The following is a 17,506-nucleotide window of genomic DNA, read 5'->3' on the forward strand; positions in this document are numbered from 1 at the left end:
AAAAAAAAAAAAAAAAAAAAAAAAAAAAAAATACAATCCCTGCCTCCCAGAAGCAAACTTTCAGCACCTTTCTTTGTGTTTCTGTGTTTCTGTCCTGACCACCTGAAACACCCACGTAGGTAGTCGCCACCTCGCCTCCTTACTCCCAGACTAGCAGCAAACGCCACTGTTGGCCACTGGGTGACGCTATCAGCAGGGAAGGCCGCTGTCAGGCTGCGTCAGTTTCAGGAACTCTGCTCAGGGCCGGTCCCTGGAATACCACTCCTCCATCATTGAATTGCTCAGTCATGCAGTTCCTGTATAAAACCCTTCAGTGTCTCCCCATCGCCTGCAGGATGATGTCCAAGCGTCTAAGCTTGGTTCTTTAAGCCCTTCGTGGTCTAATTCCTGCAGAGCTCTGCGGCTCCTATGCCTATCCCATGCCCCAGGCACACTGACCACTGGGGAAATTCTTTCAGGAACCACAGCCCTACTCCTTTCTTCCCTCTGCCTTCTCCCCACCATGTATTGTTTTGTTTTGTGAAATGGGTTCTCGCTCTGTCGTCCAGGCTGGAGTACAGTGGCACAATCATAGCTTGCTGTAGCCTCAAACTCCTGGGCTCAAGCGATCCTCCTGCCTCAGCCTCCAGAGAAGCTAGGACTATAGAGGTACACCGCCATACTGGAATCACTGTTTTTTGTTGTTGTTCTGTCTCTCTTTGTTGACCAGAATGCTCTTGAACTCCTGACCTCAAGCTGGCCTCCCACCTCGGCCTCCAAAAGTGCTGGGATTACAGGTGTAAGCCACTGCAGCTGAGCCCCTACTCTCTGTTTATCTGACTTGAGGTCCCCTACTTTTTCCTGAGGCTTCAGACCAAGAAGCATGACCTACTCCAGGAGGGCTTCCATGATGCCCCCAATCTGAGTTTGTCCTACTCTTTCTGTCCTTGCTTTGATCATAACTCCTGCCACGATCCCTGGCTTACAAATCTGGATAGATCACTACCCCGGGACGCTTCTGAGTGCAACACAGTGCCTGGCTCATAGTAGATGCTTTAAAAAAATGTTGGGAAGCAGACAAGAAAATGAGAAAGACACGAGAGAGAGAGAGAGAGAGAAGACAGAGAGGGAAAGAAGAAGAAAGAAAAGAAAGGAATGTGCGTTTATATCTGTTCATGATCGATGAAGCCAAAGGTGAATTATCTGGCATTCTTTCAATCAGAGATCAATTTTATCTGGCATGTCTAAGAGGGCACACATTTCTGTGGTATATTGAAGTGAATTCTGTATTATTGACTGTCCATTGTGGTTTAATTATTTAGTGTCAAGGCACTTTCTTGCACTGCAGTCTTTGAAAATGTGTCATCCTTTAACGGTCTGAATGGTGATGGGTTTGAACATATCTCATAAATAAGGTGCCTCCATCCCACCCTCTGCCCTACCCCTTAAACATCATGGATAACTCGGTTGACTTTGAGGAATTTGCCCCATGATAAATGGAAAGATCACTTCACCTTATATGAAAATGTAAGTTGTAATTAGCAAGCTGTCAGCATGTTCCGCATTGAAGAAGAAGGAAAGACGCGGGTCACAGCCCCGGCCTGCAGCCTGGTGCTACACAGCGTTGTCACCTAAGAAATGGTTGCTGATAATGGGAGTTCTGAAGGTGATTCTTCTTACAACGCAGCGTTTGACTTTGCAATGAGTCCCGTGCAAGCAAGACCATTGCATCAAGTTGTCTTCAAAAACCCAGTTCACTTACAAATCTCTGTGTCACATTTGCAGTCTATGCGCCAATCCTACCTCCAGCCTGGGGGTAAGACATAGTCTGGGGCCTGACACATAGTCTGCCTTAAGAAACTGTGGATTGCCTGAAAAAGTTAATCAAGGGTTTATTGAATGCCCGTAGTCTGTTTCACATGACTCTTCCTCTTCTCTCTGCCCTCCAAGCCTGAATCTGAGCAACAGTGACATCTTGACCATCTACGATGGTGACGAGGTCATGCCCCACATCTTGGGGCAGTACCTTGGGAACAGTGGCCCCCAGAAGCTGTACTCTTCTACGCCAGACCTAACCATCCAGTTCCACTCGGACCCTGCTGGCCTCATCTTTGGAAAGGGCCAGGGATTTATCATGAACTACATAGGTAGGTGTCTCATCTGGTCCATTTATTTTTACTTTGTGTTTAGATGCATGTTAAGGTGGTTTCCTCTAGGTTGTCTGGAGGTTTCGCTCTACACTGATTTTTCATTGTATTGGCACAGTCGTGTTTAAGAGCCTAGGATCTCTCGTCAGAAGGACCAGGGTTTGAGCCCTAGCACTGTGAGCGAATGTCTGTGTGGCTTTGGGAAAGTTACTGAACCTCTCTGAGCCTTCCTTTGGTCATCTGTAAAATGGGAATAGTGATACTATTCCACAAGGTTGATATCAAGATTTAGCAGACAGTGCCTCATAACTTACAAAAGTCCTCATGTTTCATTTGCAGTCAGCAGAGATCCTGTTGTCAGGTTTCATGTGTGGCCAGCTGAGATCTTATATCAACACACCTCCCAATTTGGGAAACTTTTCAAACATTGCCTTCACCTTCTGCCTGAACTGAAGCTCAGCTCTCCTTTAAGGCCTCTTCTTTTCCTGTAGCCTCACTGAACAAGAACAATCTTCCTCTCCCACTTCATGCACTCCAGGAGCTATAGATGCAAGAGATGTCTTTTCTGACCCTCAATGTGGCTGCCAAACCATGTTTCTCCTGCTCATCCTAAGACAAATGAAACAAAAAAAACAGCCTGCTATCAAATTCAAGCTAAGCTCACACACTCCCATAACCTCTCCTGTACTTCCATCCAATCACACTCTTCCCTTCTCATTCCCACCCTGTAACTCCCCCTCATTCATGATTCGCTCCACCACCCAGCCCTGTTCAACCTTTAAACACTAGAGGGTCCCAGACTCTGTCCTGGACTGTATCCTCTCCTCCAGCTGGACTCATTCCCTCCATGCCTTGATCTGATCCCACGGTTTTAAACAATACTGATATCGATTGACCGGTTCGTACTTACAACCTTGACTTTAAACTCCAAATCCATCTATCTAACTCCCTGCCAACTCCTCCCTTCCCTCCATCCAGGAGACATCTCAGATTTAACATGGCCAAACAGAATTTCTTTCCCTACCTACTACCACCACTACCCAACGGCACCACCTGCTACCTGCCAGTTCTAGGAAATGAGACAACTCTCCTGGTTTCTCTGGCTGCCTCCACCTTCCTTGTCCCCATGTCCAATCCATCCTCTCAACTCCACTTTTACAATATGCCTCAAATCCAAGCACGTGTCCCCATCTTTCTATGGCCACCACTCTAGCCTGAACTACCAACATTCCCAGATATCAGAGAACTGGGACACCATGAAGTCCCCCTGATCCCAGCCCCAAGCAAGAGACTTGCACTAACAGACAAACTGGTCCAGCCCTGTCGTGTCCCAGCAGAAGAAACCCTGGACAAGCAAGGATGAAACATTGATCATCAGGGACAGAGCTGAGCTCCCATCCATGCTTCCTCACCCCAGCTCCAAAGTTTCCTCCACCCCCAATGTGTTGGGCAGCAGTGGAAAACCTGGGAGACATAAGAGGGTAATTAAGACCCAACGTCCTTTGACATCTGGAAGAATGAGTGGTTGCACTCCAAGAATTTCAATGGGTAGGATTCGGCCGGTGATTAGGGAACATGTTTGCACTTCCCAGGAATTAGATTCGCATCTTGATTTCCAGGGTGGAGCAGAGAAAAGGAGAATTTATCCCACCCGGCCCTCTGCTGCCACCGCTACCACTGAAGACCCCGTAGTTGGGGCAAGATTCCATGTCTTTGGTCCTTTCTTCCCCTTCACTTAAAGAATTCTCCATCTCTAACTAAGTTGATGCAGAAATAATCACAGATTTGGGAATTTCAATTTGCAAAAGCCGCGATTACTTCTGTGCCATCCTAAGAATATGAATTGTCCTCTCTGTACCAGCGTTTGCACCTAAAAAACAAGCTACCCCCTTGACCACGGACTGTCTGAAGAAGCCTCATACATACCAACACACATTCCTTGTTTTTTTATTTCCAGATGGCGAACATTTTTCATCCCCGCCTGCTACATGTCCACCTCTCAGAGAGGCTAAACACAAGTATTGATCTTCTTTTTTATGTTTCTCAGGGGCCTTTTTACCTTTGATTGTGCTGCTAAATATTTTCAGAGTGTTATTGCTACAATTTCTTGTGGGTTCCCGGCTCTTTTCTGGGCAGTACCCCGGGCTTCAGGGGATAACTCATGTTGGCTGTCCAGGCAATGTACCCTCCAGATTCAGCTGCCGTTGGAGGAAGTCTCTGCTGTTCTGGTTTCTGCCTCTCTCCTTAGACGTCCTCTGTATCTCCACTGAAAGATGAGGTCATGGTTCTGCTCCTTTATCTCCTCTGATGCCCAAGTCAGTATTCTAAACCTGCATTCAGCTTGATGACATGATGGCAAAAAAAAAAAAAATCTGACTCTATCCAAAGCTGATCAAGCTTCATCAGAAAGTCTGGGCAATGTTCAGTTTGGCAACATCTTGAAGAAGAAGTGTTCTTGTTAATCGAAGTTGAAAGTTTGTGTGATTTGTGTGACAACTTACAGTTGGCAAGCACTTTAACATACATTATTTTATTTCATCTTCAAATGCATTATCTCCATTTTCCAGAGGATTTGGTTCATTAAAAAATCCCTTGACACCTCTATATATGCTAGGCTCTGCAAACCAGGACCTAGGGATGAATAGAATATTCCCCCTACCCTTAAGATATTAGTGGAAATGAGAAAGGCGGTCCCATTAATAGACAATATCAGGATCACAAGCTGGGGCTGTGGAAGAAGCAAGCAAAGGAGCGCTGAGAATATTTTTCAAAGATACACAGCTTGGCTAATTTGGGTAACAAAAAAGAGAGAACAGTTCCTGATTGTTATTTCTCTTAAACACACAGTCAATTTTACAAGAATGGCAAATAGACCGCTCTAGCTAATTGTGATGCCAGCCAATTGCTTACTACTTATGTTGAAGACCGTGTTGCAAAAAAACTCCAAGGAGGCCATCCCTAAAGACAGTGGCAAAGAATGTCATGATCGATTAGCGATGCCTGCCATGGGCATGGGAAAGGTATTTGCTATTCTGGGTCTAGATTTTACCATACACAGATGCAGCTCCCATTCAGTGGATGCATCAGATGGTAGGGTCAGGGGTTTCTGTGGTCACTAGAGAATTCTGAAGCTCCTATATTGACCTAAATGCCTAAGCCCAGCTCTGGAAGGTGGCCAAAGTCGATCTGCTATGATTGCAATTAGAGCCTTCCACAGGAAGACTCTGGGCATACGTGGTTCTAGAATGTGAATTCTACCTCCCAGAATTCACGTTTGAACAGAGAGATGCAAAGGCCTATTCTGTTCACTGTTTCCTGTTCTTTGCCCACTGCCTATGGCCAAATGCATGGGAGGGAAGGGATTAAAAAACAGAGATGAGTAACCAGTGCTTTATGAGAAGACAGTGATTGTTTGCTGTGTGTTTATTCTAAGATCATAATTAAGCTCCATATTGTAAATCAACTCCAATTAAATGACAGTGGCTCCCTGGAGTGCTGTTTGGAGGACTGGGGGGTTTCAGCTCAATTCAGACAGAGAGGGCTGTGCTTGATTAGTGATGTCTGCCATGAGCATGACATGGTAGATGGTGGTATGTATTCAGTTCATTTGTGCATTTCTGTTGCACAAAAATTGACCACGAGACTGAAACCATGACTTCAGACCCCTGTATTCTTAGTGTTTAATAAGGTGCTCATAATATCTCAGTCAAACAAACAAATGAATCCATCTAACTCATCTTAGTGTTTACACAGCCCTGTCAAATCCTGCATGTTATTTAACTTTCACATTGCCCTTTGGGGTAGACAGTGTCATAATTCTTGACTCCACTCTGCAGATGAGAGCAATGAGGCTTAGAGCAGTTCATTAGCGTGACTGGAGTCACATCACTTCTTTAAAAAAGAAAGAAGAGTAGAAAAGAAGTCTTCCAACTTCTAGGGCAGTTTTCTAATTCTTACTAAAGTTAACAAGGGCTCATGGGGACAGACCGTTCCAGAACCTCCACTTAGGGTGCTTGGTAAAGAAAAAAAAAATGCATGTTCCTGAATCAGGGCCCCTGGGGTACAGACCCTGGAATCTGAAGAACAGGAAGGTTATACGGTAGTTTTCTAATTCTCAGCAAAGTTAACAAGGGTCCATGGGGACAGAACATTCCAGAAACCTCTACTTAAGGTGCTTGGTAAAAATGTATGTTCCTGAATGAGGGTCCCTGGGGTACAGACCCTGGAATCTGAAGAACGGGAAGGTTATAAGGTAGTTTTCTAATTCTCAGCAAAGTTAACAAGGGTCCATGGGGACAGAACATTCCAGAAACCTCTACTTAAGGTGCTTGGTAACAATGTATGTTCCTGAATGAGGGTCCCTGGGGTACAGGCCCTCAAATCTGAAGAACAGGAAGGTTAAGTGACTTAGCCAAAGCCACCCAGTTAGTAAACAGTGAGGACAAGATTTAAGCCAAGCTTCTTCTCCATCATGGCAGCAACTGAGACATTACAAACGCAGAGAGTGCCACCAAGGAGACAGGAGGTCCCACGGGAGTGTGCAGCCGTGGTGGCCCATATTGAAAAGTCAGACAAGCAAGCCTTTCTCTGTCTCAAAGCATTTGGCTCAAGGCGGACCACATTTCTGGTGTCTGCTCCCATTTCTCCCCTTTCATCCGCAGTCTGAGCATTTGCAGCTGTGTCCCAAATCCAGGGTTTGGCTGATTTTTCAGAGGCCTAAAAATAGAGGCTCCTGTCCCCCCACCAAGCAATTCTCCAAGCTATTTTCTTACCCTTCTTGTTGCAGACACCCATGAGATCTCCTTTCCCCAAATAAAATCATGATGAAATCCCGGGAAAAGCCATTGCTTGGTTCTCAGAATGACTCTCCTGCAGACAGCGGAGGTGCTCTGCTTTCCCCAGAAGCACATAAGAACTGCAAATTAATTATACAACATAATTAGCTCGCGCCTCCAAATCTGTGCAGTGGGCACTTTGAAGCAAGAATAGAAATAGTTTGCCATGCATTGCTACCTTAGTAACAAGAGTTTGTAGGAGAAAAACAGAACAATTACAGAGAAAGACACAGTAATAAGCTGTTGGTAGTATTTTCTGGAGTATGCTTCATGTTCACTGATGAGATACGATTGGATTTGAAGAATATACCAACAGTTATTTTTATTTGCTTTTGTTTAATTTTTTTTATTCTTTTCAGACAGGATCTCACTCTGTCACCCAGAGTGACAGATGCAATCATAGCTCACTGGACTCAAGCAATCCTCCCACTTTAGCCTCCTGAGTAGCTGGGACTACAGACACGTGCCACCATGCCTGGCTCATGTTTTTAGTTTTATTGCTGTTGTTGTTTCAGAGATGGTGGGGGAGGGGTCTCCCTATATTGTCCAAGCTGATCCCTCAAACTCCTAGGCTCAAGCAATCCTCCTGCCTTGGCTTCCCAAAGTGCTGAGATTATACATGAGCCATGGTGCCCAGCTTATTTTTATTTTGATAGCTAATTGCTTCTCTTAATGCATATTACAAATGCATATATTATGTATTCACCAAACTCATGGATGTATAGATATTCTTAGGGTGAAGCTGAGCATGTTAGTGACCTATTGCCACAGATTTTACTCCAAGTCAGCAATAAGCATTTATCATCTCACAGTTTCTCTGGGTGAGAAAATCAGGAGCAGCATGAATTGGATGGCTTTATCCTGGGGTCTCTCATGAGGCTGCCGTCATGATGCCAGCCAGAGCTGCAGTCATCCGAAGACTTGATGGGCACTGGATGATGAACTTCCAAATGGCTCACACATGTGGCTGCCAAGTCAATGCCAACTGTTGACAGAAGACCTCAGTTTCTCTTCATGTGGGTCTCTCTGGGGGGCTGCTTGAGCATCCTCACAATATGGTAGCTGCTTCCTCCAAAGTGAGTGATTCAACAGAGAGCAAGGAGAGACCTTTGAGGTTATGACCTAACCTCCAAAGCCACCCCGGGCCACTTTTGCAATCTCCTATTCAGTGTTGATGTGGACTCCACGAGAGTGTAAATTCTCCCACGCACAGTGGCTCGTGCCTGTAATCTCAACATTTTGGGAGGCCCAGGGGGTAGGATTGCTTGAGCCCAAGATTTCAAGACTAGCCAGGTGACATAGCAAGACCTCATCTCTACAGAAAAAAAAAAAAAAGCCAGGCCATGGTGGTGAATGTCTGTGGTCCCAGCTACTTGGGAGGCCGAGGTGAGAGGATCACTATGAAGAGCTGTGATCACACCCTCGCACTCCAGCCTGAGCAACAGAGACCCTGTCTGTGAAAATAATCATAACAGTAATAAATGAAAAAAAAAAAGAAAAAAAAAATTTTAAGTGTGTAGACTCTCGGAGGTGAGAGTCAAGTGACGTCTGATAAGCAGCCGCCACAGTGAGGCAGGTGCCGTTATAATTATGATTCCCTCACGAAAGGTCAAGAAATCTGAGTTGCAGAGTCGAGAAGTGATTGTCTCCCAGTCACACCATCAGTAAGTGGCAGAGCTAGGATTCTGTCTGACTCGAAATCCCAAGCTGGTTTCACCAAACCAGGAGAATGTTCAGTGAATTCAGTGGCCACAGAGAGAGGGGACCATAAAGTCTCACCGTGGAGGAGCCCTTGCTGGTGACGCGATTTTGGAAGCGTGTTGCTCATTTCTAGAGCCTTTTTCTTCTCTTCGCTCATTCCTCAAGCCTTCATAAAAGGAGGCCCCGATAACAAGACCTCGTCCCCCATCTAAGGCTGACGTTTCTCTTTTGAAGAGGTGTCAAGGAATGACTCCTGCTCGGATTTACCGGAGATCCAGAACGGCTGGAAAACCACGTCTCACACGGAGCTGGTGCGGGGAGCCAGAATCACCTACCAGTGTGACCCTGGCTACGACATCGTAGGGAGCGACACCCTCACCTGCCAGTGGGACCTCAGCTGGAGCAGTGATCCCCCATTTTGTGAGAAAAGTAAGAGTGGTTTTGTTTCCTTCCTCCGGGTCCCTGGGTGGCAAATCCCCTGTAGGGGTCTTTTTTGGGCTGGTGCAGTGGAGCTGTTTAATGTAGAATCTGGACTCCTCCTCCCCAACCAAATCGTGGGCATTGCCTACAAATGTCATTTTACAGCCTTCAGTGGGATCTCAGACTCAGGTGCCTTCAGAAACCTGGCCCTTAATGTAAATGAGTGAGATAAGCTGGGTGTGAGACATTAGAGGCTGGTGTGAACTGCCCTGAATGGGAGTGGATGTAGTCTGGTGAAAAAGAAAATTTGGCTTGGTGCAGTGGCTCATGCCTGTAACCCTAGTGCTTTGGGAGGCTGAGGCAGGAGGATCACTTGAGCCCATGAGTTTGAGACCAGCCTGGGCAATGCAGTGAGACCCCATCTCTTAAACAAAATAATAATAATAAACATAAAAAGTAGCTGGGTGTGGTGGCACACACCTGTACTCCTAGTTACTCAGGAGGCTGAGACAGGAGGATTGCTGGAGCTCAGGGGTCTGAGCCTATGCCCTTTAGCCTAGGTGACAGAGCAAAACCCTGTTGAGAAGCGGGGTGGGGAAAGAGAGAAAGAAAGAGAGAGAGGGAGGGAGAGAGGAAGGGAAAGAGGGAGGGAGGGAGGGGAAAAGGAGGGAAGGAAAGAGGGGAAAAAGGAGGGAAGAAGGAAAGTGGGAAGGAAGGAAGGAAGAAGGAGGCCGATCCATTTTTACAAACTTCCTGCATCCACTTTTTTTCAGCTCAGAAATGTGGATGTCTTTTCATGTCACTCAAGTTGTCCACTTTATTCTCTTTTAATTGGTTTATTGTTTTCCTTTTATCTGTATTGATTCTTTAATGTGAAAAGTAATGAACGGTTATTTTACTAGATTCCAGCACTGCAGAGAAAACAGTGAAGGCTCCCCCTCACTGTTCCCTTTAGCAGTTGCTCAGAATTTCACAGGATGGCTATTCCATTGTATGTAACTCTTCCCCTGTTAAAACTGTTTGCAATGTTACCTTTTTTAAAAAATGTTACAATTAATAGTGCCATGTGCAACCTTATGCATAGGTCTTTGGACCCTGATGAAAATTATTTGGCAAATTCATATATATATAGAGAGAGAGACAAGGTCTCATTCTGTTGCCCCAGCTGGAGTGCTATGGGGCCGTCATGGCTCACTGCAGCCTTGACCTCCCGGGCTCAAGCGATCCTCTCACCTCAGCCTCCTGAGTAGATGGAGCAACAGATGTATGCCACCATGACCCGTTAACTTTTGTATCTTCTGTAGAAACCGGATCTCGTTATGTTGCCCAGGCTGGTCTCGAACTCCTGAGCTCAAGAGATTCATCCACCTCAGTCTTGCCTTTCAAGTCCTGGGATTACAGGTGTGAGCCACTGCTACCCACCTCTTTGGGAAAATTCTTTTTTTTTTTTTAAATTTTTTCCATTTATTTATTTTATTACATTTTAGGTTTTGGGGTACATATGAAGAACATGCAAGATTGTTGCATAAGTACACACGTGACAGTGTGATTTGCTGCCTTCCTCCCCATCACCTACATCTGGCATCTCTCCCCTACTCCCCACCCCCCACCATCCCTCCCCTATTTCCCCCTAACTGACCCCAGCGTGTAGTGCCCCCCTCCCTGTGTCCATGTGTTCTCATTGTTCAACACCCACAGGAAAATTCTTAAAAGAGGATTTAAATTCAAGGCTATTTTATCCTGGCCACCTTTGACAAACAAAAGATACATTATTTTCCAAAAAGGGAAAGAAATGTGTTAGGAAACTTTCTAGATCATTCTGTAATTCTCAGCAAACCCATGGTCATCCAGAGGTCTGACGTCTACCTGGTCTGGTTTCATCCTGCGTAGTTATGTACTGCACCGACCCCGGAGAGGTGGATCACTCGACCCGCTTAATTTCGGATCCTGTGCTGCTGGTGGGGACCACTATCCAATACACCTGCAACCCCGGTTTTGTGCTTGAAGGGAGTTCCCTTCTGACCTGCTACAGCCGCGAAACAGGGACTCCCATCTGGACGTCTCGCCTGCCCCACTGCGTTTGTGAGTCTTGTTTATGGAATGGGGCCCTCAGTAGGTAGAAGCAGATTCACTTCCTGTGGTTCGCGATGGAAGGCTGGGCTGCTAGGAGGAGGCACTCTATTCTGGGACAGGGGCTTTTATTATTATTACTACGACACAACAGTACCTAACAGATTGGGAGTACATATACTGTGACATTTACGGTAAATGTATCATGCATTGCTCTAAGTCTTCTACCAAATTTCACTCTTTCTTCCTCAAGTAGCCCTGGGAGCATGATATCATTGGGGGTTTTTTGTTTTTTGTTTTGTTTTGTTTTGTTTTGTTTTTTCCCATTTATTTATTTTATTGCATTTTAGGTTTTGGGGTACATGTGAAGAACATGCAAAATTGTTGCATAGGAACACACGTGGCAGTGTGATTTGCTGCCTTCCTCCCCATCACCTACATCTGGCATTTCTCCCCTTGCTCTCTCTCCCCAGCTTCCCACCCCCCACCCTCCCTCCCCTATTTCCCCCCAACTGACCCCAGTGTGTAGTGCTCCCCTCCCTGTGTCCATGTGTTCTCATTGTTCAACACCCGCCTATGAGTGAGAACATGCGGTGTTTGATCTTCTGCTCTTCTGTCAGTTTGCTGAGAATGATGGTTTCCAGGTTCATCCATGTCCCTACAAAGGACCCAAACTCCTTTGTTTTGTTTTGTTTTTGAGATGGAGTCTCACTATGTCACCCAGGCTGGGGCGCGGTGGCACCATCTTGGCTCACTACAATCCTTGCCCACCCCCGCCCCTAGGTTCAAGCGATTCTCCTGCCTCAGCCTCCCAAGTAGCTGGAATTACAGGTGTGCACCACCACGCCCAGCTAATTTTTGTGTTTTTAGTAGAGACAGGATTTAACCATGTTGGCCAGGCTGGTCTTGAACTCCTGACCATTAGTGACCCACCTGCCTCGGCCTCCCAAAGTGCTGGCATTACAGGTGTGAGCCACGACACGCAGCCTCATTGGTTTCATTTTAAGAAGATGATACTATTCTGGATGTGGTGGCTCACACCTGTAATCCCAGCACTTGGGAGGTCAAGGTAAGCAAATCACTTGAGACCAGCCTGGGCAACATGGTGAAACCCCATCTGTACCAAAAATTATGTGTGTGTATATATATATATATATGCACACACATATATATATACACACACACACAGAGAGAGAGAGAGAAATTAGCTGGTCATGATAGTGTGCACTTGTTGTCCCAGCTGCTCAGGAGGCTGAGGTGGGAGGATTGCTTGAACCAAGAGGTCAAGGCTATAGTGAGCTGTGATTGTGTCACTGCACTCTAGCCTGGGTGGCACAGCAAGACCCTGCCTCAAGAAAAAAAAAAAAAGAAGGAGAAGAAGATACTATTTCAAAGCTCTCCAGGGATTCTGATGTACAACGAGCATTCTCAGTCACTGCGTAAGGAAAGCATAAAGTTATATGGAAGGAGCAGAACCTTACACGGTATTTTGGGGGTTGGAAACTGTCCACTGCACTAATACTTTAAATTATTGTGTTATGAACAACTCCATTAGGAATATAGCCAGCTCAAATCCAGAAGCCACACTGAGGTCTGGACAGTGTTAACGAACCAAGAATTTAACTCTGGGGATCCGGGGGGAAGAAAAGAAAAACTAGAATTCCTGTAAGTCGATTATAAATTCCCCTACATCTGATGTGAGTAACACTGTGTACAATTTATAGACTTGGCCATCTCCTATAGTGGCTATGTTCTGTGACTTCTCACAACTGCCTAAAACAGGCTTCACAAATCCTGCTGACCACGCTAACAAGCATCTCTGCAATTTACATGGGCAAAAGCTATCACTGCAGAAAGGCAACCAGAAAGCAAGGAAGTCCTTATCCGTTTTCACTGGCTAGGCTGACACTTACTGAGCACTTCATCATTCTAAGAATGGCGCATGCATTAACTCTTTTATTCCTGACAGGAAAATAAAAATGGAGACATCTGTCACTTGTCATTGAAGGCAGAGCACAGCCAAATTCAAACTCACAGGAGACCTTCCTCTCTGCTCTATTCATCAGCCAGCCAAAGCCAGGTTCCCACTTGCTAGTTCATAAATTCAGCTTCCTCGGCTCACAGAAGGGCTTTACTCTACAGACCCCAAAAGAATGAAGATTTTTAGGCCCACAGCACTTGCTTCATAGATTTCCCTTACCATCTGATCCTATTCTTGTGAGAGGGAGATTTCTATTTCTGTGTTCTTCTCTTCTCAAAAAGGGAGACTTTATTATTCTGTTTCCACCAGTAACAGGGATTCTTGGACCACACAGCCCTGTGTCTCCATCTGTCTCTCTTATTTATTTATTTTTTATTTTTTATTTTTTTTGACAGAGTCTTATTCTGTCGCCAGGCTGGAATGCAATGGTGCGATCTCAGCTCACTACAACCTCCGCCTCCCAGGTCCAAGTGATTCTCCCGCCTCAGCCTCCCTAGTAGCTGGGATCACAGGCACGCACCACCACACACAGCCAATTTTTGTATTTTTAGTAGAGACGGGGTTTCACCATGTTGGCCAGGATAATCTTGATCTCTTGACCTCGTGATCCGCCCACCTCAGCCTCCCAAAGTGCTGGGATTACAGGCATGAGCCACTGCGCCCGGTCTCTCCTTCTGTCTCTTCAGTCAGAGTTCCAGAATTTCAGAGCTGAAGGGAATCTGAGAGATAAAATGTAAGTGCAGGGTGACCTAGACATGAAATGCAACTCCCTCCGTTGTACAGATAATAACAATGGTTACTTATTGGATGTATAAGACACATTGCTAAGCACACTATACATATCTCTAAACATATGGGTTTTGTGTATGTGTATGTACATATATAACGTGTGTACATATGTGTCTATATATGCATATATATAGTGTGTATTTATATGTATATATACTATATATAGTGTGTATACATATGTGTTTATATGTGCATATACACATATATTAAGGAAACTGATGTTCAGAAGGAAGTACAGATAACAAGAGTTATCACTCACTGAATGTGTAAGACACATTTTTAGATACATTATATATATATGTGAATGTATGTGTGTGTGTATTTATACACATGCTAACCCTAGCCCCTTCACCACAGCCACACTTTGTCCCCAAACCCCAGAACCTTGGGCCAAGTACACATTGGTTGGTTCCTGTTACCTATCCCCAGAAAGATATGTCAAAGTCCTAACCCACAATATCTGTAACTGCGACCTCGATTGGACACAGCGTCTTCAATGTCCTAACCCAGTATCTGTAACTTCGACCTTGACTGGACACAGCATCTTCAATATCCTAACCCACGATATCTGAAACTGTGACCTTGATTGGAAATAAGGTCTTTGAACTCCTAACCCACGGTATCCGTAACTGCGACCTTGATTGGACACAGCGTCTCCAATGTCCTAACCCACAATATCTGTAACTGTGACCTTGATTGGAAATAAGGTCTTTGAACTCCTGACCCACAGTATCTGTAACTGTGACTTTGATTACAAGCAATGGGGAAAGGATTCCCTATGTAATAAATGGTGTTGGGAAACCTGGCTAGCCATATGCAGAAAGCTGAAACTGGATCCCTTCTTTATACCTTATACAAAAATTAACTCTAGATGGATTGAAATTTTAAACATGAGACCTAACACCATAAAAACTCTAGAAGAAAACCTAGGCAATACCATTCAGGATATAGGCATGGGCAAGGACTTCATGACTAAAACACCGAAAGCAATGGCAACAAAAGCCAAAATTGACAAATGGGATCTAATTAAACTAAAGAGCTTCTGCACAGCAAAAGAAACTATCATTAGAGTGAACCAGCACCAACAAAATGAGAAAAAATTTTTGCAATCCACCCATCAGACAAAGGGAGTGGGCATAGCGTCTTTGAAGTCCTAACCCACAGTATCTGTAACTGAACTAGATTGGAAATAGAATACTTGCAGATGTGATCAAATTGAGGACATAGTTAAGATGGGTGTTGATCCAATGATTGACGTTCTTGTGAGAAGAGAGAAATCTGGACACAGATGGGGACACTGATACGGAGAAGGCCACGGAGTGACAGAGGGACAGCGGGTGATGGAACTGTAAGCCAGGCAGCACAAAGGAAGACTCCTCCTCTGCAGCTTTCAGAGGGAGTGTGGCCTTGCTGACACCTTGATTTTGGACTTCCAGCCTCACAGAACTGCAAGCCAATAAGTTTCTGCTGTCCTAAGCCCCCCAGCTTGTGGTCCTTTGTCAAGGGCAGTACCAGCACATGAGCGCCATTCCCATTTCCTTCTAGGGACTGCAAGAGCGATCAGAAGCAGCCACGTTAGTTCACTCCAGCTGCAGAGACCCAGAGACAAAAAAGCTTCAAACGAAAGCTTACATTAAAATACCGAAAAGTGGAGGCATCGTTTTTTAAAAAGGAAAAGCTCTTCCCCAATGAGACCCAGTCTCTAAAGACCCTCTGGGCGGCCACAGCTGCTCCTGGATTTCCAACATGCAAGCCTCCCTCCCTCCAGGGACGCCTTTCCCTGAAATCTCAGCATTGGATCTGCAGTGCTGAGTAGAGACGGCTTCCCTGACACCCATGCTAATGAGTTCACGAGCCACGCGGGGTGTCAGGAGACATGCAGTATGCCCAAAAGCCTGAAGAAGAGCCCGGCGCGTGGTGGCAGCGACGTGATGAGCAGGCGAGGCTGTTGGGAGATGACACCGGAGGCAAGAGATGGTCAGATTCTGGCAGCGCGGCTCCTGAGTGAGAGGGAGGGTGCAGCCTGGGTTCTGAAGGCATTTTTAAGGTTGAGGTTGTCAGACATAAAACAGCTTTGAAACGTTTCGTCAATGGCCGCGCACAGTGGCTCACGCCTGTAATCCCAGCACTTGGAGGCCCAGGGGGGCAGATCACGAGGTCAGGAGTTCGAGACCAGCCTGGCCAATATGGTGAAATCCCATCTCTGCTAAAAATACAAAAATTATCTGGGCATGGTGGCGCACGCCTGTAGTCCCAACTATGGGAGGCTGAGGCGGGAGAATTGTTTGAACCCTGGAGGTGGAGGTTGCGGTGAGCCGAGATCATGCCACTGCGCTCCAGCCTGGGTGACAGAGCAAGGCTCTGTATCAAAAAAAAGAAAAGAAAAGAAACGTTTCGTCGACCGAACAAAGGGAACAGTACCCGTTCGATGAGCCCTTCAGTATGCTGAGCCCTTCCCCACAATAACACTCTTTGCCCTCAGGGAAAATTGCAGAGACGAATGCAGGCGAAGAAGGGCGGGAGAGAGTGAACAGCTTTCCCGAGGTCACACAACAGAAAGGAAGACCAGGATTCTAACTCAGCTCTCACTAAACCCAAAAGCACCTTCCCAACCTCATCACTCTGCTGTTCAGCTGTTGGGCAAACCTCTGGTGCTTTAGAGCAGACAAAGATCTTACACCAAGAAGCTCATGATGCAGACAGAAAACTGCATAAGCTACCAGGCCCCAGGTGCACTGGCTCACGCCTGTAATCCCAGCACTTGTGGGAGGCCAAGGCAGGAGGATTGCTTGAGATCAGGAGTTCCAGACCAGCCTGGCCAACATGGTGAAACCTCCGTCTCTACTAAAAATATGAAAATTAGCCAGGTGTGGTGTAATCCGAACTACTCAGGAAGCTGAGGCAGGAGAATCCCTTGAGCCCAGGAGGTGGAGGTTGCAGTGAGCTGAGATCAGGCCACTGCACTCCAGCCTGGGTGACAGAGGGAGACCCCATCAGAAAGAAAAGAAAGAAAGAAAGAGAGAGAGAGAGAGAGAAAGGAGGGAAGGAGGGAAGGAGGGAAGGAGGGAAGGAGGGAAGGAAGGAAGGAAGGAAGGAAGGAAGGAAGGAAGGAAGAAGGAAGGAAGGAAGGAAGGAAGGAAGAAGGAAGGAAGGAAAATGGGAAGGGGAAGGGGAAAGGGAAGGGGAGAAAAGAAAAGAAAGAGAGAAAAGAAAAGAAAAAGAAAAGAAAACCGCATAAGCTCCGGTTGTCGACAGCCTCTTACCCAGTCACTTGCCCAAAGCCACAGTTTGGTCCCCTGGGACTCAAAGCCATGTCTTTTTTATACTAGTCCATTTACCCCAGGGCACTTCAAGAACAGACAGATCAGGCAGAGATAAAGGGAAGAGTCTGGGTATCAAAATCAGACACACCCTCCAGCTCTGCTGAGTGATCATGGGCAAGTAACCTGCCCTCTCTGGGCCTCAGAGCCCTCATCTGTGAAAGAAAATAATACCCTTTACCAAGAAGGACTACTGGGAGCAACTCACTCAGTCATTCAACTCACTCAGTCATTCAACTCACTCAGTCATTCAACTCACTCGGT

At 46.0% G+C, this 17,506-nt stretch overlaps 1 protein-coding gene across 5 annotated transcripts in view; it reads left to right on the plus strand.

Annotated features, from left to right (window-relative positions):
- Nucleotides 1–17,506, plus strand: part of SEZ6L (seizure related 6 homolog like) — a 214,851-nt gene that overhangs the window by 171,307 nt on the left and 26,038 nt on the right. For all 5 annotated transcript variants that reach the window (XM_032256706.1, XM_032256707.1, XM_032256709.1 and 2 more), the window contains exons 10-12: nucleotides 1,930–2,126; nucleotides 8,897–9,091; nucleotides 10,973–11,164. In XM_032256706.1, the coding sequence (XP_032112597.1) occupies nucleotides 1,930–2,126; nucleotides 8,897–9,091; nucleotides 10,973–11,164 (584 nt within the window). The remainder of the gene's footprint in view (nucleotides 1–1,929; nucleotides 2,127–8,896; nucleotides 9,092–10,972; nucleotides 11,165–17,506) is intronic.

This window comes from Sapajus apella, unplaced genomic scaffold (assembly GCF_009761245.1).
Source record: "Sapajus apella isolate SASKATOON/1434 unplaced genomic scaffold, GSC_monkey_1.0 scaffold95, whole genome shotgun sequence".
Lineage (NCBI taxonomy): Eukaryota > Metazoa > Chordata > Mammalia > Primates > Cebidae > Sapajus > Sapajus apella.